The sequence below is a fragment of the Chrysoperla carnea genome, chromosome 1 (genome assembly GCF_905475395.1).
Source record: "Chrysoperla carnea chromosome 1, inChrCarn1.1, whole genome shotgun sequence".
Lineage (NCBI taxonomy): Eukaryota > Metazoa > Arthropoda > Insecta > Neuroptera > Chrysopidae > Chrysoperla > Chrysoperla carnea.
This window is the reverse complement of record NC_058337.1, coordinates 12,029,652-12,053,483: the sequence shown is the minus strand read 5'-3', so window position 1 is coordinate 12,053,483 and position 23,832 is coordinate 12,029,652. Positions and strand designations below refer to the sequence as shown.

Here is a 23,832-nt window from a genome sequence, read left to right as displayed (position 1 = left end):
AAAAATGGTAAAACGCTTGAACTACCAATATCTATTATGTATGTTATTCTTATCAAGTCAATAAATATATAAATTGTTTTATATGAGTTTTTCTTTATAATGTTATAACAGGGGGGGGGGGAGTAGACAGAGAGTTAAAAAATGGAAATTTATTCAATTTATAAATAATTTTCCTTCGGCATTTGTAATTTTCCAACCATGGTGTATAATTATTTCTTCCAGTGTTTTTTTTCCATTCCCTATTCATTTGTACTAAGCGCCAATCTTTCGAAATAAAGTTGAATTCCAACATGTAGCTATTTGAATGGTCGTTCTTTTTTCTATCGCTAGATAGACTAGAGTCTTTCTTAGTATTAAAATTGGTTTAATGTTATGCTACTGTTGAGGATAATTAAAGTAAATAAAAAAAGCTTTGTTTATAACTATATAATATATTATTTATTATTTATTGGTCTTTCCCATGACATAAATATTAGAGTTGTACTATAAATATTATTAATGTATAAACAAAAAAAATGAAAATGAGTATTGTTTTTATTTTATTTACCACCATTTTTATCATTATATGTAACTTACATAAGTACATAAAATTATTTAATTAGGCCTACAACGAGTAACGTTTTAAACGCAAAGAATGAAACCAGCTCATTCTAAGTTTAATTTTTTTTTTTAAATCAATTTATTTGAATTATAATATGTACGGTTTCTATAATAAATCATTGAAAAAGTATTATTCTATAACATAATTATTTTTTTACATATCGTCACTATAAATCCAACAATTTTTCTAAGTTTTTTTGTGGGCGTTTGAGAAACGAAAAAAGCCTTGGCAAGAGCCAATTCAAAAAATTAGACATACGAACCTTCGGGACTTAGAGTGGCGATATATTGTTTTTTGCTAAGTAATTATTAAGTATACGAGCTAAATATATTTCTTATATAAAATTTTATGCTAAAGTATATTTATGTAATAACATTATATATTTAAAGATTTATACACACTTATATAATGAAACATGAAATTTTTTTAAATCAAAAGCAATTTTTCTTGTTAAAAAAAAAACTTGTAATATATTTTATTCTCATAATCTAATCACATTTTTGAGTATTTGAAAATTCCGAATGAGTGTTAAAGTTGGCTGCGTTTTACTGATAAGAGCGTTCAGTAAATATTCGGCCTTTGACAGAATGTACACGGTAAGAAATTTTTTGCCAATATCACGATGTAAGTATAGGCGTGAACGCAATACTGTATTAATGTAAGTTTTTATACCATACAGTATTAACCATAGTAAAGACCAGATACTTTTTGAGTATTTGGTCCTATACCATACCAGCATTGTAATAAACGCCAAACATTTCTTACCGTGTAGTATTACCGCAACAAACTTAGTAGTATTAACAAAATCATTAGGTATACAAATACAGGATCTACCAAAACGGCCCAATTAACAACTGTTTTTAAATTTATTTGTTCACTGTAATTCATTGAATATGTTAATTAACAAAATGAGAAATGAATAAAAAAATTTATTCCGATTTATATTAATCACTCATTTAATTAAGATTACGTGATTATATGTGGTCGCAAAAAGTCGCCGACTTCAATCTAGACATCAATCTTACTACTTAAAACTGTTTAAATGAATATAAGTATAGGCGAATTCAGATCCATAATTATCAGCATTTTAATTTGGTCTAAAATAAGGAAAATGATACTGCTTCCGGTCACGGATGAAATATATATCAAAATGTAGGTATAGATTTGCATAATTATGTTATCTAAGGCTGTCAATTCACAATTGGTCCAAAGTAACGAATGTATCATCAGAAAATATAGGACTACTTTTTCTAACTTGATCCAGTTTTTCTAAAACTAATGGTTGTGTAGGTATTGCCTAATTAAAAAATTAGATATTAATGAAATGCAAAAAATTAATTTTAGAAAAAAATTACAAGAGAAAAGGAACGCTCATAATAAGTCTTTCATGCCCATCTTTACAACGTTTGGGATTTTAAGGGTCACTTCCCTTCCGTTTTTTGCTGAAAAATATGTCCGTGAAGACATTTGTTCAGTATACCGAGGCGAACAATATATCGAAGAATTACCAAATTTAACTGGGGGCCATTTTCCATTTAAAATGTGCCGTATCCTTTATTTTCTAAATTTGATACACTTTAATTTTTGCTATGATAACGATTGTGAAAAATATTATAATTAATTAAAAAATTTGTAAATAAATGCATTAAATTCGATTAACCCCTTAAATTTCGATGTTTGAAGAACGCGTTATGCGTCTATCTTCGATTTGGATCAAGTTTAATTATGTATTAAATATATAGACTAGCAGTCAAAATGACTACAATAATGAATTGTTGCCAACGACTTCGGACTAATTGTGAATTGGAAGCCTTAGATAACATAATACTGCAAATCAATATCTATAGTCTAATTAACAAGTTCAAATTGGTGAAATATAGAAATCACGGTCGTAAAAATACGTGTGATAGCTCGTTGGATTCGGAATGATGTCTAAAAAACTGTGCCATAAGCATTTTTCAGCACATAAAAAATTGCAAAAGTTATAAACAATTAAAAATGGAAAAAAGCTATTTCGTTTTTCGCCAATATTTCATAAAATATTAATATTTTGTAAATTTTCGAAAAGATTCTTTAAGAGGAAGAAATTTCCGATAAAAAACTTCCACTCCCGGAAGTCTATCTCCATTATTTATAATTTTAACCTCTTTAGATTGTTGTAATAGCGTCAAAAAACAAGTATCTCACATACAAAAATTTTAATACTTTGCTTTTTATACCATGTATATATGAAATATACATAGTATATTAAGTTTCGTCCCAAGTTTGTAACGCTTAAAAATATTGATGCTACGAAAAAAATTTTGGTATAGGTGTTCATAGAATCACCTAATTAATCCATTTCCGGCTGTCCGTCCGTCCGTCTGTGGACACGATAACTCAAAAACGAAAAAAGATATCGAGCTGAAATTTTTACAGCGTACTCAGGACGTAAAAAGTGAGGTCAAGTTCGTAAATGAGCATCATAAGTCAATTGGGTCTTGGGTCCGTAGGACCCATCTTGTAAACCGTTAGAGATAGAACGAAAGTTTAAATGTAAAAAATGTTCTTTATAAAAAAATAAAAAACTTTTGTTTGAAACATTTTTTTTCTAAACATCACTGTTTACCCACGAGGGCGTTAATTAGGTGCAAATTTTATAGTATGTATTAATATAGGAATATCAGTTGTGTGTGTGTCTATTTAAAAGTGAATATCTTTTGTTATTTACGTGACGTCAAAAAACAAACGATTGCGCATCAACACTGTCTATACATAGTATTTCAACAATTAACTCAGTCAATTGCTTGTTTTCACTTGTAATAACTTTAAGTTAACCAAAAATGCGTGATTTTTCCTTTAATATGTATTTTTGGTTAACTTAAAAAAATTATTAAAAACAAAGTATTAAAATTTTTTAAGCGTGATAAGTATATGCATATATAAGTGAAGCCAAAAAATTTTGCGTCAATTATTTAAACATTTTTATTTTTATTTTACAATGAAAACAAAAATTCGAGAAAATTTTGTAAATAAACAATTGTCTAACTTTTTTCAAATTTTTAAATTAATATTTAATACCTTAAAAAAATTATTTATTGTGAGATACTCGTTTATGACGCTATGACAACAAACTAAAAATGATGCAAAAGACCTATTTTCAGCGTTAAATTAAAACTATAAATAATTGAGATAGACTTCCGAGAGTGGAAGTTTCTTATTGTTTATAACTTCTGCAATTTTTTATGTGCAGAAAAACGCTTCCGGAACATTTTTCTAGACATCATTCGAAATCCAACGAGCTATCACAGGTATTTTTAAAATGGATAATAAACTAAACTTTTACATGAAATTTATTTCTTAAGAATAGTTAAAACTAAGTTTTTTTTTTAAATCATGAAAAAATCCATCCAAAGCACATATAGAATAATTAAAGCTTCTTGTGTTTTCAAACTTTTTCTAAAATTAAGTAACTAAAATCTAATTATTATAATTTATTTTATTGACAAGTTTATCCTTAATTTAAAATAAGTTTCTTCGAAATTAAAAAAAAAAAAAAATTTATATTAGGTTACATAATGATTAATTAGTATATACACACCAGCAAATAATTTATTACACTAAACTCTAGAATTTACAGGTTTATAATCTCAACTTTGGGGTTTATAATTTTTTTCAATGAGTGAATTATGATTTTTTTTTAAATATTGCCAGTAAGTAAGATTACAATACGATTACTTGATAATTCACAATTTCTAAATTGATTGCAATATTTAAAAAAAATTAATGTTTCAACCCAAAGTCAGCGAAAACACATAGTTTTCTATGATTGAGTCACGCAAAATATTATTTTTTTTTAGGCCAAATTATGTTTCATTCTTATAATAAATTTCTTTTTACCTATCGGTAGGAAAATACGCTTTATTTTTAATTAAAAAATATAAAATGATTTGTCTTATAATTAAATATAAAGTAAACCAAATTGTAGTATATGAACCAATTAAATATTTTTAGAGCTAGGCTAGTTTTTGGGAAAAAATTTCATAAACTTTTCAAAATCTTTGAGTTTTTCGAAAATTCGAACCGAATTATAACTCACTTCAAGCACCATTAGGACAATCATAATATACAGTATGTTCATAAGTCATTAGCCTTCGTTTAATACGATATATCTTTTAGGGAAAGTTTTAAATATTAAAAAAAAAAAGTCAACTCGAGTTGACTCAAATGATCAGCTTTAATAAATTCAGAGGATTTTTTTTTACCTGGCTCTTAGTCCACAAGAAACTATAGATGGAAAAATGGCGGTTGACAGTATAAATATCTATCTCCATGGTATAAACAAACAAAAATCGTAGAACATATAATCAATTTTATATCATTCACAGCATTCACAACTCTGGATCATAAGTCAATTTGTAAAAAGTCCTTTTTATGTCATTTAATAATATGTTCTAAGGTAATGTTTACACCCTCTTCTCTATTTCATATTTAAATCAGTAGAGGTCAGATCAGTATTTTGGAGTCTCGAATTATATTTATTTCAATAAGATTTCAATAGGCAATCTTTTAGAATTTTTTCCTCAAGTAAACTCAGCTTAGTTATTATAAAAAACAGAAAAAGTACAATCGAATATCATTAATCATCTTTTTATGTTTTTTTAATACTAAAATTTATTGTTCGCAACATTATTACAATTTGGTTTATTACATTATGGTCTTAAACTTAAAATATAATAATGACTAGAATAATTAGTAGTTTATTAAGTCGTATTTGTTTTTGAAAAATTAAATTTGTCTCACTAAGTTATGTGCGTTTTTGGTAAAATATTATGGTATCTTACCAAACTAAAATTTGATATTTTTCGTTTTGTACAGTGAAAGTATTTCAATACATATTGGTTTCTTAAAAAATGATTAGTTATTTTACAGCAAATAATGATTGTTATAAAAAATATTTTACTAATACCATTACATTTGATGGATAAGTTCTCAGATATTATAAATAGAAAATAAGTCAAATTGTTGTTTCAAAAATTCTGATCCATTTTTTTGATTTTGGTACGAAGTTTTCTGTATCAATTTTTGAACTTAAGTTTTTAGACTGGATGTTTTTCTATCCTTTAAAGAGGGTAGGCAGCCTTATATGAGCCCACTTTTATCATTGTTTCAGATGTAAATATTTAAATATACAGAGTGGACTTATTTAACTATTAATTAAAAATATCTTGTAGAGTAACTTGAAAAATGTTTGAAACAAAAGTTATGGGGTTCCACGAAACACATCAAATGAATTCCTCGAACTTGATCTCATCAGAATCAATAATATTGACCATGTGGGGTAGATCTTGTATAAACTAGTTCAATCTGTCAGGTTAAAATTGAAATGACCCCAAAAGAAAATTTTAATTTTTTGAGATACTGTTCTGTTTTCCATTGCATTTTTGTCTAAAGTCAATTCAATTTATCAATCTAAGTTGGCTTTTAAGTTCAGTTTAGGAATTTTTCTTAAAAATGCTTCTAGAAGAAAAAAAAGACCCAATTAAAGCATTCTTTACGTAGATTACGTATCCGTTTGCGGAAATTGTGAAAAATGAACAGTTTTTCTTTATTTATTGAAGATAATAACAAATTTTTATTGTCAATAAAAGTTATTTTTCGTGCCTAAAATGAATAAATGGGTTCAGTTATTTAAAAATAGGTGGTTAACTACCTTATCTTATTATTAAATATGCTTAAAATGTACAAAAATTAAAAAATATACTCAATAAAATGTTTTTAAGTAAGTTTCTGAATGTGAAAAAGGCGGATTTTGCATTTATACGTCAAAATAGAAATTTTCTTTGTCTTTTATAAAATGTACGCAGAAATATTTTAAAAAATCTACAGAAATATACTCAATATACTCAAAAAGTACATTTAATGTATTTTTTATAGTGTTTTTGCATTAATAAATAACAATTTGATTCCATTAAAGACTTGCCTAACCCATAGATCACATCGTGAACGCAAGGGTCAAAAACCCCATAGAGACGTCCTAGCTCAACCCTATTAAAGATTTGTCCAACTCATGGATCACAGGGTGAAAATCATCACAGGGTGAATGTAAGAGACAAAAACACCGCAGATCCGTTTTAGCTCGACCTAATTAAAAGCCAACACGCTTTTATTTTTGTAACACTTATATCTGATAAAGTCAATTTCTGTTAAAGAAATTTACTTAAAAACATTATTTTGTTTAATATATTTTTATAATTGTTGTACATTTTAAGCATACTTAATAATGAGTAAGGTAATTAACAGTTTTTTAATTAATCTATTTTTAGACAAGAAAAATGACTTTTATTGACAATGAAATTTATAATTATTATCGTTATTTTCATTATGGTTCTAGTAAAAAATTCTTAAAATAAAAATTTAATTAGATTGTTCTCGAGGAGTATTGTTAAGAAATGCCGCTAAACTGAACTTAAGAACTCCTACATTAAATTATCCCGAAAATCAAACCGAGGCCTCTGTAAGATGTTTTCTTTGAACTTAACAACTTAGGTTTAAAATATTTTTTTGATCTTAAGTTACTCTACAATATTTCCACAAGATATTTCTCGTTAAAGATTAAAAAATTAAAACAATCCACACAATTTTAAAAAAATATTAGTTTAGATATTCAACAAAATTTACTGTAAAATAAGTAATTTGATTTTTCTAAACAAAATTGGAATGTTGAATGAAGATAGCATGAAATTCAAAAATTAAAACATACAAATAGGTTGTCTTTATAATACAAAAAGTACTTTGCCTGGATTTCTTAATTGATATGTTGTTAATTCAGAAGTCATTTCACATCTTCAAAGTCATAATATAAAAAATATGATTTATGGTATAGGAAGACTATGGGCAGGGAACCTAAAAATTATTTCTTTATAGGTAATAAGTTTATGTAGGTTCTAATTTTTTTATTAGAAATGGTAAAATTTTTCAAAAAATATAGTGTGCTTCTGAAAAATTCTGTATATTTATATTAGTTTTGATCGCTTGTAAAAAGTGTGCATTATTAGGCGGATCTATTAAGCCAACATCATATTGAATTGAATAATATTGCTCTTATTCCAATCTGGAAAACTTAAGATCAGTCAACGCCCATAACGGTTAAATATAGTCACTGGATGACATGACAAAAACTTGGAACTAATCATAAAACCATATGTAAAAAAAATTTTCTGTTGGAATTTTTAAATTTCAGATTATCATCTTCAAATATTATCATAGACATATAAGGATAGATCGCAGAAGTGAGCGTGATATGCAATAACTCGATAAAAAGATAACGATACCCAAGTGATCCCTCTGTCCTTGTCTTGGGCGTATAATTACCAGAGACATATAAGGAATATGTATTATGTATAGATAGCGTGTTTCATGTATTTCATTAACATATAAGGAATATGGCAAATCAAATTAAAAAGCGTTTTAAGTAAGAGCGCAAATTATGCACAAATGTAAAGTATATATTATATGGGAATATCAGTTTTATATGTGTTACATGTATAGGTATATGTGTAATGTGATAGAGTAATCAACACTGTCTATATATGGTATTTCAACAATTAACTCAGTCAATTGTTTGTTTTCACTTGTTTTTTAATAAAAACAAACTTTTCCTGTTTGAAATTGTCCATGTAAAACATAAAATAAAATAATTAAATTAACATAAATATTTAAAAAAAAAAATAGAGATGAGGGGATTTGATATTCAAATCTATATGATACTAGCATATTCCTTATGATATTCCCTATGATATACATAAAACCCACTCTCTATACTTAATAATATTCTTTGTATGTCTATGGTAAGAACACGTTCAAGACAAGGACATTGGTGCCACTGAGGCAGCGTTGTCTCTTTATCCAGGTATCACATCCACTTCCACGATAGCCTCATTACTAGCGCAGTCTATCTTCATATGTCCATGAAAATTATAATAACTGTTCTGCTAAATATTTTAACAGAATTTATACATTTATTCTAGCATGTTATTTAAAATAAAATATTCAGTATCGTTCTGCCCTAAAGAAGGCTCATTCCCTTCAAGCCTCAGGTCCCATCAAGGCTTAATCCGGCGCTGGTTCCTAGTTTGAGAAAAATTTAATACCTTTTTGCCACAGAAACTTCAAATACAAAAAAACAAACAACTTCTACTCGAAATCTCCTAGATTCCGTTAAAAAAAAAATAATAAAAAAATAATTTTGCGTTAAACTTTGTCTAAACTGTTACGGTTTTCGAAAAATTTTTTTCAAACAAACAAAAAATGCTATTTTTTTAATGATCATCAACTTTCTGATACTAAGTTTTCTTCTATCTCTCAACAGATATCAAACATAGTGAGCTTTTCATTGAACTCGAAGGCTCAGGTCGAATTTAATTCCATAAGATGTGTGTTTATAAACCCCAACATTTGTTGTTTGAAGCATTTTTCTCGATAAAACTTATTTTTTGATTTTCGAGCATATAGCACCAAGTTAAAAACATCACCCTGTCTATCGTGTAATAAAAAGATATGAAATAGAATTAGTTCAAAGCCAAATAAATCATCCAGTAACTGTATCAGTTAGTAAATTTACAAATTAATAGTAGGTGATTTTGAAATGACTTCTAAACTGAATTTCTTTTATTTTAAATTTCTTTTTTATCCATATAGTACAGAATTTTCATTGCCTCGAATTGTAGTATCAAAATTATTTTGAATGAGTGGTTGATTCGATGATATATCGTTATCATCATCATCTGTAATTTTAATTTGAATGTCTTCGCATCGTGTTATGGCACCAACAATAATAGGTGGATCTGGAACTGATGCAGTTGTGCTGCTAGTATTACAACCCAGTACGGGACTCTTTTCACCCATTTTATTTACCGAACTGATTATAGACGGGGATCGAGATACTGTTGCCGGAATTTCAGAAGGTTGTCCAGCTTTTCCTTGTAGATAGTATGTCATTAACTGGCCTTTACCTTTTACAGCAACCAGACCTCGTTGTTCAAATTGATATCCAAAATTTTGTAAAATTTCACATGTTTCTTGTGTTACCTATATTTAAATTGCAATCATTTATTTTGTTTAGTTACATTTTTGGAAACTCAAAGAAAAATAGGTATATTTAGTCGTATAGAATGCTACCCAGATATAAATTATTCGATAACAGGGTTATTTGATAAGTATGAGAAGATAATTTGTAAAAACATTTGTTTTTGTTTTTTTAAGAAACCCACAAGATCCATATGAGCTTAAAACTTTTTGAATTTTAATTTAGCTCGATTAGCTTAGGCTATGTTGCTTTGTAATCAAAGCTAAACTGAATTTCCAACAACAAGCGTCTATCCATGCATTGTTAAAAATTAATATGTTATACAGAGTGTCCCAAAAGCTCTGAAGAACCGACAAAAAGTCCACTACATTTTAAAACATGTTTTGTTTGTTTCCTCTATATTTCTGTGTAGAAATGATAAAAATGTCTATATAAACGGTTACATTAAACAGTAACAATTGATTCCACGACTAAATGCCTCCACTTCAACAAAAAACTTTACATGGGTGATCTATGACTTTTAACACTCTGTATGCCTTTTGAGAATCTGGGCAATAAATTAAAAATGTTATATAAGCTAATTAAACGAATTTTTTAAATTACACAGATATCTTGAAAGCAAAAAAAGATAAGATTTTAACAAATTGACTAATTTAATGTCAAATATGGAAGCATAGTTAGTCCAGAAATCTAAAATGCAGCATGCTTGATGTAACATATATTATGTGTCTCGTAAATTTGAACCTGTCTTCTTATTTTGGGTGTAGTCAAACAACCGATCTGAATACGTTAATCTTCGTAAAGTACATACAATTTTAACTAAACTTACGACATTTCCGATGTATTCTTACAAGTTAGTACTGTCAATTTTGCAAATAACATGGAGTCTGTGAGTCTTCAGGTTCAACAATTTTTATTGTTTTTACCCGATCTTAATTTAACCAAATTAAATGTTTTTACAAATTACAAAAACATCTATTCCCTTGTGGAAATTATTCAAACGAAAGACTTAAAAAGTTGTACTAATTCTGAAAAACTCTTCTTTTGTTTTTAAGTCTTTTGTCTGAAATATTTCCACAAGGGTTGTCTTGTTTAGTTTATACAAATGAAGTTTTTTAATTAACAAAGATAAAAACAAAAACTAATGACTATATTGATACCTGTATGCATCCAGCTTTTCCGGTACTTTCCATTCTAGAAGCAACATTAACTGTATTACCCCATATATCATAGTGGGGTTTTCGAGCTCCAATAACACCAGCTGTAATTGGACCGTGGTTCACACCCATTTTTAAAACAAAATGATTGAAACTTTGCTCGTTAATACTTTGTAATGCTTTCTTCAATTCCAATGCAAATTCAACCAACAGAGATAAGTGTGCCCATCTTGTAGTTATTGAATCTTTTGCCTTGCAAAAATATTAAAAATTAATTGTTAAATTAAATATTCAAGTAAAAATAGGATAAGCTGTTTTAAGAGTTCGCGGGAGATAAGAGTACGCAATGAAGTTAGCGATCGAACGGCTTGCGACTTAAAGCTAACTTCAATTGGGTTTAGACTACCTAACATGGTTCTATATGAAAAAGGCGTAATAAATGTTGGTTTTTAGTCAATAAGCGCTTCTAAAAATGTTTAACATTTACACAAAAAACTTTTATCAATATTCCTCAAGTTTAAAGCTTTAAAATCATACCAAAATTAAGAACTGTGCATACAAATGAAAACTTTTTCCGGTAAAAATACTGACTTTGATAATTAATTTCTCTTAAACCGTACAGAAAATCGTAATAAATTTTTCAAAAAAAGTTGATTAATTGATAAATAAAATTTCAAATTTTTTGGAACATTTTCATTTTTTCGGTATCGAAATACCTTAAGATAAGTACGCAAATATAACAGTCGTTTTGATTGAAATAAATAAAATTAACTTACTTTAACTAGATTAGAAGAATTTAGGCCACTTGCCGCCATATATGTAGAGCCTATTGTTTTAATTTTAATTATATCTTGAAATTTAGGTTGTTCCAGCAACTAAAATGAAAACCAAATTTTACTTTTTTAATTGATTTTTTATTTAAAATATTTTAGAAATTACCGCATCAAAATCTGAGATGACTTCATTTAAAAACCGTAAACATTCTAGACCTTGATTATTTACTGTTTCCTCGGAATAAAAATCTAATAATAAATATATCAAGAATTAAAAATTATAATTATTTAAATGCGAAATATTTCATTTTTCATGTAACTACTTACCTGAAAAATTAGGCATTGAGGCAAATAATACACCGACTTCTGCATAGCTCTGGGAATATAATTCATCATGTGATCGTTTTCGATTACCCATAAAATGAGCAGCTACGTGAGGCGGTAATACATTGTAAACGAGAAGTTCATTTCGTCGACGCATATCTGCAGCTTTTTCACGTTGTTCATCAACTTCTGTACGCCATAAAAATAAAACTCGAGAAACTTGCTCCATCTGCATATATAGGTAAACAAATAATAACATTACCTTACTCTTAGAGTTGGTCAAGTTACTCTACTCTAGAACTTAAGGGCAGTCTAGTTCAAAAATGAAGTAAGACGTATTAAAGAAATCAGTTCATTCATTCGAGTTCAACTATACAGTCGACTAAATACATCGAACAAACTTTATCTTCGACAAACTTATAATAAATGCAATCTTAATTGTAATATTTATTATGTATGCACTTAAGAAATAATGAAATACAAAATGAGTTATGATATTTTTGGTTCCGATACCGGGAATCGAACCCGGGAATTTATTTATTGAAATTTGAACAGTGCCTATGATGCAACAATGCAATTGAATATAAATGGTATAATACTTACATGCCGTGCTAAAAATGCCAAAGCGATGGTACAAACCAATAGTAATACTGATAAAGAATATTTTCCGGGTGTTATGCTAAAAATAGAAGAATTATTATACTGCGAGAGCCATCAAATAGCTTAGGGTAGATATTTAAGGCACCATGGCAATTTATTTAAAACTTCGCCCTGTTTGCTTAAATATATTATTTTCTTGATAAACATGATATATATATATACATACTTTTTCGATATTTATGTCCTGGGAAAGTTTTTAACTTAACTAAAAAGTTTAAAAAACATTTGGATTTATTATTTTTATTATATACAAGTATTCACAGACATTATTATTATTATTATTATTATTATTAAAGTAGTACTAGTGCCTCAAATATCTAGCTTATTATAAATAGTCCAGTGCAGTTACACACTGACAAAAATTTTTGTGAAACTAGATTTTTTTTATTTATTCATTCAATAGGGGCTTGTTTGGAGGCCTTAAATCTGATTTTGCGTATTCGCAAAATTTACTCACCATCTTGGAAAATAACATTTTTGATGTTTTGGCTCATATCTTGCGTTCTATTCATTGAAATTTGATGATTTTTGTGTCGTTTGACTTGTCTGCGTTTTATGTTCAAACCTATACATCACGGGTAAACAGTGATGTTTACGAAAAAAATTTTCAAACAAAAGTTGTTTATTTTTTTATAATAACATTTTTACAAGTTGAGACCTACGGATCCAAGACCCAATTGTCGTATCATGCTCTGTTGCTCATTTACGAACTCGGTCTCACTTTTTACGTCCTATGTACGCTATAAAAATTTCAGATTGATATCTCTTGAAGAAAAAGATACACTATTAAAAAACTATTTGCAAAAAACCATTACAAGAAAGAAATTCATGAAAATTTTTTGGCTTTGAACACCAATAATTGTTGTCAATCGTAGCGTAGACTTAGACATAAATAGGTTTAAAGATAAATGCAGACAAGTCTAAAGACATCAAAATCATCAAATTTTAATGAATAGAACGCAAGATATGCGCCAAAACGCAAAAAAGTCATTTTTCGAGATGGCGGCGAAAGGGTTAATTTCCCGAATACGCAAAATCAGATTTAAGGTCTCCAAAGGATCCTCTATTATGTGAATGGATAAAAAAATCTAGAGTCACAAACTTTTGGGTAACCCCTCTCCGATTTACGTAATTGCACTGTACTAATAAACAAACTATTATTATTAAACATACTATGTCCAATCACGATGATTCGAGGATTCTTCACAATCCAAAAATGGACCAGAGAATGTTATATTTAGAAAACATTGTCCAATTGTAATAAGGAACATCAAACATGTTTTTATTAAATATGATAAAGCAGTTGGCATTGATGTGGCAACTAAGATGAGTACACTATAAAAACTATAATATGATGGATACGGACAAGTTTCTAAAAATGTCTCACGAGCTGTACAATTTGTATGAACAACCAGCATACTACAACGTGTCTGTAATCAAAAAGAAAAGGACATGTATTATTAGCTGCAAAAAATAAACTTAATTTTAAACATAATATGGTAGTTGGTAAGTAAATAGCTTAAATTTTTTAATAAAGGTGGAACTATTTTAACTCCTTGAATTAAGGTCTGGATTGAACATACGAGAGTGCGGTAATGAGACCTCGTTACATTACTACCGTAAATAAGGCCAGTGATTTTCCAAAAGAAAACCAAAGCTTTGCAGTATTGATAAATGGTAAGTAATCAGAAAAAACAGTCCACTTCCTGTTTAATAGTACAAATTTTTATCGCCAGTTGGTGGGATTTATCTGATTTGAATTTGAATATTTTTATTGGCCTTAAAAAAATGGTAAGTACAAGTATTGCCATCTGATAGTCGAAATTGTAACTACTGAATTCGGATCTTCTTCTGATTGTATTTAGTACGAATAATAATCGCCAGTTGGCGAGTTCCAACTCCCAGTTATCATAGAAGTTGAACACTATTGCTCTGATTGTATCTATACTCATCCACACTAACATTATAAAGAGATAAGATTCGTTTTACAAAAGTTATTTGTAAAACTTTGGAATCCTTATATCAATTTTATTGAATCAGGTGTCGTCAGATTCACCTGAGTGTTACGAGTAACAGGGATATATATAGTTCTTTGCTTTTGTGATAAGAAATATTCGAATAGGGGCCTAAAGAGGTAAAGAGGGATAAGGATAGTTGGGTAGCGTTAAAGAAGGACCAAGGAGTTTTAAGGAATTATCCAGTTGGAATTTCCAATGAATCGATTTTTGAATTTTCGGAATGTATATATATTTAGTATATCCTCTGAAAATTTCAAGTTGATTCGAGAAATATTCACAAAGATAAACACAGTTTAAAAAAATTCAAAGTAAACGTCTTTTGAAACTTTAAACGCGTTTTTTTCGAAACAACGTTTTCAAAGTTCGTAAGCAAGATTTATCTGAAACGGCTCGACTGATCAATCTTAAATATTTTCCACAGGTAAGAATCGAAGGGTATTTCTGAATATTATTTCGATATTTTAGACCACTTTGAAGTTGAAATTTTTTGAAGAATTGTGACTCTTCTTTCCATTAATACCATCTGCATTAATCTATAGACTAAAGAAATTTTCTGGATTTTTTTATTTTGGATAATCCAAACCAGAGGTGCTCAACGCCGGACACTTTTTTTGGAGGACCTCAAGGAGATCGCCTACAGGAGCAGTAACATATCAAATTTTTGAAATCACAACGGGATCTTTTAATTAAAGAAATGTTCTAATTAAAGAAATAATATAGAATCTATATGTAAACGTTTTTTATAATTATGTAAAAAACTCATAAAATACGTGTTTTTTTGCGTTCGCAACTGGATATAACGCTTTAAGAGAATTTAGGGTATTTATTAATATTTTAATTAGTGATTATTATTGACTTACCGTAACACTGACAAAAGATCCAGTTGTCACACACAATACGATTGCTATTGCGATAACTTTTAACCAAATACTGTTGTTAATTTTATTACTAAACTGAACAATCGAACTCGGACATGCCTGTGTGCAAAAATTTATAATTTCAAAATTGAATCAAATTAATAAAGTTAAAAAAAAACTTACTTTTCCTATTGCTTCAGCTAATACAATCACAAACATAAATAATATAATTACTAAAAATACAATTATAAATTCATGGAATAAAAACCTAAAAAAAGAAAACATAATCCAATTAATTCACATTAGAATAATATAAACAGGGATGACTTGATGAAATAATCGGATAGGAAATTATTTTTTGGTAATAACTAACTGCTACGAAATTTTTGAGAGTAGTAAAGTGGCAACAAATTTCCAATACAATTTACGAATATAATATCGTCGTTTGACCGGTTTAAGGTGTACTTTTTCTTTTAGTGATAAAAGTTTGTGTTTATTCAATATTCCATAAACAAGGTGTCTGTTTTAAGTTTATATGCTTGAAACTCGAAAAATAAGTTTTATTGATAAAAATGCTTCAAGCAAAAAATGTTGGGTGTGCAGGCACACTTCTTACCCAGACATTAAATTTAACCTAGGTTTTCATGCTCAATGAAAAGCTCACTCTTCTCCAAAACTAATAAGATAGATAAACACTTTAAACACTTCTCTCTCGATATCTAAATCGACGTGTTCTCACCCAAAATAATAATCATATCAAGTCAAGAGTTATTAAGGGTGGATACCGTCAGAAAATATATAGGAGATGCAAAAAGATGGGAAAAACTTGGGTTGATTCATGAAAATAATGTTGGCCTTTGGAAACATACTCGCACCACTGCCATATGCCTTTGTTAAAGTTGTATTTGTTCTGGATAAGGGTGAGGAAATAATAATGTAGAGGTACACTGAACAAAAATTCTTAATACCAACTCATATGAGGTTGGCTCAACCTCATCGTGAGATTAAATATGGTGAATGGTGCCACGAATGTGATACAACTACCATACGGGGTTGAATGGTGAAGTTGACACAAACGCATGAGTTATTTGTATGAAAGTAATATACTATCTAACAAATTTCAAATATTGTTGTTTTGAAATGCAACATAGTTTTAAACAATCTTTTTTTGATTGGTTCTACCACTTATAAATATTAAAATAAAATACTTATGTGATTGTTACAACTGCATGATCAGGCATGAAAAATAAACGGTGCTAATAGGTTTATTTAAAAAAAATTAGATTTCTTCGAGTAGGATTAGAACCACCGACATATGCATTACTATTGATTTAAGTGTCCTAGGTCTACAGCCTAACCAACTACGTTACCGATGCTTGTTAAACTTTCTAACTTTCTGTAAGTTAGTAACAGCAATCTTCATGTAGTTGGCTCAATCACATATGGACTAGCCATGATAGATATGCGATCATAATAACCAAATCCTCTATTTAAAGCAAACGCTAAGAAATTTTCTTTAATTCATCGATTCGCTTTATTACACGATTATATATTCCAACTAAGTACAATTTTATTTTTCATCAATAAAATGCATGACTAAACTAAAATCAATCTCTCTTTCATAGAAGTAATGATTTTGTTTATGTAACTTCAGTGATTTTGTATCAATGAATTCATATTTTAAATTCAATCCCATTCTATTGTAAATACAAATATTTAGCTGTACTTGTTTCAATCGTTAGGAAATTGTTTGAAATTATTTTCACTATATTTCAATATGAAACTGCCAACTTTGGATGAGATTGTCATTATTTTAATTTTTTTTCAGTGTATCTATTTAGAACCAGCCCTGTTATGATTATTTAAATGTATAGTGGGTAATGAAATGGAATACTTACATTGGTAATATAAAGGTTAAGACAAAATCTTTGGAAAACATAACAACAACAAGACCACACAATGAAAATTTTGTAAATGATTCAGTTTGTCGTTTATATGATTTTTCTGTATTTGCATCTTTAAATGCACAACTAAATACATTAGTATGTTTAGACAACTCTCTGAAATAAAATTAGTGAGTTTATGTGTTATTTACATTTTAACATTATCAAATTAACAATAACATTTTTAATTAAGAACACTTACTTATGCCCATCACGATTCACTAATTCTTTCCGAAGACGTTTCTTAAAATTCTCCGAATCATCTTGTTTTTGGTTATTTGTTTTTGTTAATATTTGATTTTCTTCAATCGGACTAGTCATCTGAAAATAATAAAATTTGATTAGATTAAATAATAATAGTCACATAAAGTACAATTACAAGTAAAGTAAAAGGAATACATAAAATAGCCATTCTTAGGGAGTCCTCAATAACAGCTCCGATTTTGATGTTTTTTTTTTCGATTTGATTCTTTTTTATATTTAAAATCAGAAACATTTTTGAAAGGGGGAAAAATCTGGTTGGGGAATAGCCAATCTCGCGATTGACTTATCGACGCCCAGCCTAAATCGCTGGGCGAAATACTGTAAATACTGTAGGTGTTATTTAAGAAAGGGTTTTTCGAAATTCATCCCCTAAAAGGGTGTAATAGGGGATGAAAGTTTGTATGAAAATGTATACAAATCTTCATTTTTGATTCTCTCCTTAACCGATTTTAAAAATTCCTGCTCCTATAATGCTACAAGAGATATCAAACTGAAATTTTCAAAGCGTGCTTAAGACGTAAAAAGTGAGGTCGAGTTCGTAAACGAGCAACATAGGTCAATTGGGTTTTGGGTCCGTAGAACCCATCTTGTATACCGTTAAAGAAAAAACAAAATTTTAAGTGTAAAAAATGTTTCCTTTAAAAAAAGAAACAACTTTTGTTTGAAACATTTTTTCGTAAACATCACTGTTTACCCGCGAGAGCGCAAATTATGCGCAAATTGTATAGTAACAATTAACTCAGTCGATTATTTGTTTCACTTGTTTTATTTTGTTTTACTGGACTATATATTCAAGTATTTATTACCGTAGTACTATTTCATTAACAATTTTCCACGACGGTTGCTATAACTAGATAATGATGAAGTAGACAACCCTCAAGTTGTTTATCTAAAGTTGTATAATTTAAAATTAAATATTTAATAAAAAAAAATAGAAAAATTATTTCATTTTATTTTCTTTCATACATAAAAATAATTTAATTAAGAAAACAAAATTTATTCCCATTAATATTACGAAAAAAACCCAAAAATTATTATTTTGATAATTTTTTGGTTAAAATTTTTCCGATGGAAACTTTTTACTTGAAAAGTTTGGAAATCAGGCACCGAAAATTGAGACAGAGAAAAAATTTCAAACAAAAATTGATTTTTTTGAGACAAAAAATTTCCCTACAAAAATTATGTAGTTCCAATTAAAAAACACAGTTGACCCTTGCTTAAGACTATTAAAGGTGCCATTGTAAGATAATACTAAAAACATTTTTTTACATCCCTCTGAAAATCCGTATTTTACCGTTTTTGAAATTCCAATCCGCTTTTGAAATAATTAGCTGGCATACTTTTAAAAAAATCAGCCTCTGTAATAGGTGGTTTTGATTTATAAAACTTACCATAAATACCAATAAATAAATATTCGTTCAACTGGGTATAGGAATAAATTTACTCTCTCGATCCCATTTAAGCCACCATGGGGACAACCTTCTTATACTTAACATACTTCTATTAGATATTGTATAGTATATTATCTGGGTGGAAGCAGCACGTCCGCTTGGATGAGATAGAGAGGGTATATACATTTATATAACCAGTTGAATAGAATACTTATGATATACATAGGGGGTAAGATTGCATTCCAGTGGCGGAATCTTGATTTACCATATATTTGTTTAGTTATATAATTTGTTTTCAACAAAGTAGCATGCGCATCTAATTTTACAAAAAAGTATTCAAAAATTTTAATATTTATAGCCATACTACCTAAACCCGGCCACGCTTCGCTGTGCTCATAGTAGAATTAGCCAAGGTATGCTTTGTCAGTAATCTTTCTCGCACGGTACCCAGTCACCGTCATAGTGTATTTTCTGAGTGAGTTTCGTATGCATTTACAGGTCATACCGTACAAGAAGTGTATTTCGACGTATTTTGACCCGCTGAATCCGAATTTTCATTTTGCTCATCGCTCAGAGTGGGTTGCACTTCAGTTGCAAAAACTCAAGTTTTAATAGAGATATTTGAAAAAATAAAAAATATTCTTAAACTAGAACAAATTTGCAATTTTCTCATATAATTATGTGGGGTTTTCTTTCGTTAAGGGCTCCCTCTCGACTTATAAACTAATAGCAGACAGGATTCGTTGCTATTACATAAAACGTATTTTTATGTGCATAGCATTAAAATATAGACTCATACCTTTAAAATGAGTACAAAAAGTACAAAAATGTTATTTATTGGACAATCTACGGACCTTTCAAACCAAGCGCTGCGCGCCGACTTGATGCAATATCATTTTTGCTTACAATTTTAACCATATCGGTTCCATTGGTCGTATCCAGACGAATAAAAAAAGAAAATGTTTGTTTTTTCATGTAGAATAAAATGCTACACAATAGTTTCCTATGTAAATTTTCAATAGTTAGAAGCTATGGCAGTATAAACAATTAATTTTTTTATAACAAATTTCCCTCACTCTAAGCGATTAGCGGGTCAAAATTCGTCGAAATTCACTCCTTGTTTGGTTGGACCTGTAAATCCATGCATACGAAACCCACTCAGCATCTACACTATTATGTTCGAGCTGTCCAGTTGGTCAATGTTTTGTTTACATATTTGCAATGTCGAGTTGTCTCATAAAAAATTGGAAAAAACCTGAGGTGGAAAAAATTCATTCATCAATAATGATTAATTCATTGGAAGGAACGATTTTTTCATTACTAAAATTAAGGATTGTTCACACAAACGTATATACAACACAAGTTTTATACAACATTTGAATCAGGAAGGTCGGCTGGGTACGTGCGCGAAATGAACCAAAACTCGTCCTCTATCGAACATACCTTGTCTAATTCTACTATGGCTGTGTCTTGGTTTTTTATTAATTATTAGGGGAGTAAATAAAAATAATCTAGCAATTAAATATTTACTAAGGAAACACATTTGACATTCATATGACTTTCAAAACATTTTTCAGTTATTTATAGATATTTCCCGTTCCCATGGGAACTTGGAGAAGTATATTAACACGTTTGTGTAAAAATGAAACGACCCGGAGGAATGGGGAGAAACATACAGAAGATTATAATTGAACTAATATTTAACCACACAGTTAGATACACAATTTATATGTAGGTACACAATTTTTATATCCTGTATATATGAAATATATCATAGTATATTAAGTTTAGTCCCAAGTTTGTAAAGCTTAAAAATATTGGTGCTACGAACAAAATTTTGGTATATAGGTGTTCATAAAACCACCTAATTAGTCCATTTTAGGTTGTCTGTCCGCCTGTCTGTAAACACGATAACTCAAAAACGAAAAGAGATATCAAGCTGAAATTTTTAGAAAGTCCTGAAGATGTAAAAAATGAGAAGACTTGTCTTGTAAATCGTTAGAGATAACACAAAAGTTTAAATATAAAAAATGTTCCTTATAAAAAAATAAACAACTTTTGTTTGAAACATTTTTTGTTAAACCTCACTGTTTACCCACGAGGGCGCAAATTAGGTGCAAATTTTATATATAGTATATATTATTTATATGGGAATATCAGTTATGAATGTGTGGCTATCTAAAAGTGGATATCTTTCTTTACTTAAGTGAAATCAAAAAACAAACGATTGCGTCATCAACATTGTCTATACATGGTATTTCAACGATTAACTCATTCAATTGTTTGTCTTCACTTTTTATATCACAAATGTATTTTGAACTTACATCTTCGGGATCATCTTGAAAATCAGATAATCCATCAATACTTAATTTCGTATTATCTTCATTATCAGTTAATGCTCCACCATTCTGTATTTCTTTCTTAGGTGGTTGAAACTATAATACATAAAAGTAAAATTTATAAGAAAATATATTGATTCAAATGTAAATAACATAAGATACTAACTTACAGGTTTTAAAACGCTAACAATAAAATATGTTTTAATACCAGCCATTCGTAACGATTCCTCACGTTTTTCACCAAAACCAGGTTCTACTTCAAATTCACCATCCAAAAAGCTCAATGTCTTCTCAGATATATGAACTCTTCTGTAAAAGGAAGAACGAAAAAAAATTAATTTTATAACATGTCGATACAGAAAAATTAGAATTAAATTTTTTTAAAATTTCAAATTGAATTTTGATTTTTGAAGTTGTTCATTTTGATGCCTTGAATATATTATTTTATATGTTAATTTGTAAATATCTTGAAAATGCTTAATTTTTCAAGAGAAAAGACATGAAAAAAATCGCAGTATTCTGCAGATAAAATATATCTTTTATTTAGACAAAAAGTCACAATGAATTTTTTTTGAAAAATAACATTTCTTAAACCTAAGTAATATTACATCAAAACTTTAAATTTTTGCAATGAGTAATGAAACTTGGCAGTTTACAATGCATGTATCTTCGATTTGAGAAATGGAACCGTTCCTTGCACGGATCCGAATAAGCCGATTGCCTGCATTTCAGAAGATAATTTTAATAAAACTCGTTAAGGTACTGGTATCTGTAATCGCCTCATATTTAGCAAGCGGGACTTATTTTGTTATGAGACACCACTTCCAGATATCTAATGCTATGCCGTTCCTGCAAACTTGGAATGTACATTTTTTAAACGTAGTTTTATAAAAGTCGTTGAATCGCTTTCTTCAGTCCATTCCTAAAATCAAAGATATAGGAACGTATAACATTCTTACCAAGTCTTTTTCTAAAAACCGCACAAAGCATTGTTAAAAGTTGCAAGAATAATATTTTGTAATGATTATAGATATACATTTGAAGATGACATACCATTCATGACTCGAACCCATAGGATTTTACCCAACAAAAATCGTCTAACGTGCCTAAAGAAGTTTTCACTTCGAAAACAAAATAAAAAACCTACATAGATGAAACATAAAAACCACTATCTATCCCGGCATACATATTATTTTTAGAGTCAACATCCTATTCGAAAAAAAATATAATAAAAAAGGGAAAAAATGGGCAAAATGGCGATATCTTTTTTCCTCACCTCGGGGAGCAAAATATCCCAAAAATTAGTGGTCGCACAAAATAATCCCTTAGAGAAGTACTTTCACAGATAGTGAGAATCTGTTCAAAGATCATTGTAGGGTTTTGATAGGTTCAAAAATTTAATTTTTTAGCAGTTTTTTTCAGCTCTCAAATTGACGTTTTTGACCTTTTTGGAGCTTTTCCAAACGTTAAACTAGATAGATATATGACTGTTTCTGTGGAATGGGAGGGGTATATAAAAATTGGAGCAATAGAGTATTTGGTAACATCCGAAATAGAAATCTATAAGATTTTTTGTACCAGATACAACTGAAAAAATGCGGCACACACATTTGACTCCTGGTATATGGAGGGCGTGATAATAATATAATAATAATCGAAAAAGTGAGATAATTGGACCAAACCAATTAAATCATTTTATACTTTTTATTAAATTCCTTCCATAGTTCATAGTCCATATTAGTGTCTACTGATGTGAAATGTGTCTACTGATTATCATTGGCGAATAATAGACAGTGAATGAACAAATTTTTCAATTTTTTCATACCCATAACTACCAAATTAGTCCTCAGATCGAAATGTAGAAAACATTTTTTTCGTTGCTCTTGATCAGCTTATTTTGGTTAACTGGATTTCTGCTGTCAATTAAGGAACAGCCTGTATATACTCGTTATTAGTTATAGAGAAAATTAGTAAGAGACCTTTATTATTCTAAATTGTCCAAATAACCTTAAAATCCCTAACCTAAAGAAAGTAGTTATAGCCCAGAAAAATTAAATAATAAAAATTCGATCTGGTTAATAAATCCAAGTGAATTTGGATGTAAGAAATGGCCTATGAACATTTCGGGATCACACGTCCCGAAAAAAAGATTTTTTTCAAATATCTCGTAAACTATTAAGTTTATCGCAGTTTTAGTTAATATAATTTGTTCGCGAGTTAATTTTACATAAAAAAGGTTCTGTACAAAATATCCGTAGAAGCAATAGTTGAATAGATATTTGGCTGAAAAAAGCACTTAAAAAAAAAAATTAAATATTTAAAAAAATATAGATAATTTTTAAAAAAACTTCATTTTATTTTATTGAATATTTTTAATTTACAAAATATTTTGATATTTTTCTTATAGTAAAGTATGCGATTTACTCTAAGTTTTCTCA

At 28.8% G+C, this 23,832-nt stretch overlaps 1 protein-coding gene across 1 annotated transcript in view; it reads right to left on the bottom strand.

Moving 5' to 3' along the window:
* Window positions 1-9,268: 9,268 nt before the first annotated feature.
* The window catches only part of LOC123290745 (adenylate cyclase type 3-like), a 97,087-nt gene continuing 82,523 nt past the window's right edge, over window positions 9,269-23,832 (bottom strand). The window contains exons 7-20 of the mRNA XM_044871041.1: window positions 21,565-21,703; window positions 21,380-21,490; window positions 17,603-17,721; window positions 17,356-17,517; window positions 16,327-16,367; window positions 15,641-15,690; window positions 15,461-15,577; window positions 13,756-14,012; window positions 12,526-12,601; window positions 11,926-12,151; window positions 11,765-11,847; window positions 11,602-11,700; window positions 10,829-11,077; window positions 9,269-9,670 (exon numbers count right to left, since the gene is read on the bottom strand). Of these exons, the coding sequence (XP_044726976.1) occupies window positions 9,269-9,670; window positions 10,829-11,077; window positions 11,602-11,700; window positions 11,765-11,847; window positions 11,926-12,151; window positions 12,526-12,601; window positions 13,756-14,012; window positions 15,461-15,577; window positions 15,641-15,690; window positions 16,327-16,367; window positions 17,356-17,517; window positions 17,603-17,721; window positions 21,380-21,490; window positions 21,565-21,703 (2,131 nt within the window). The remainder of the gene's footprint in view (window positions 9,671-10,828; window positions 11,078-11,601; window positions 11,701-11,764; window positions 11,848-11,925; window positions 12,152-12,525; window positions 12,602-13,755; window positions 14,013-15,460; window positions 15,578-15,640; window positions 15,691-16,326; window positions 16,368-17,355; window positions 17,518-17,602; window positions 17,722-21,379; window positions 21,491-21,564; window positions 21,704-23,832) is intronic.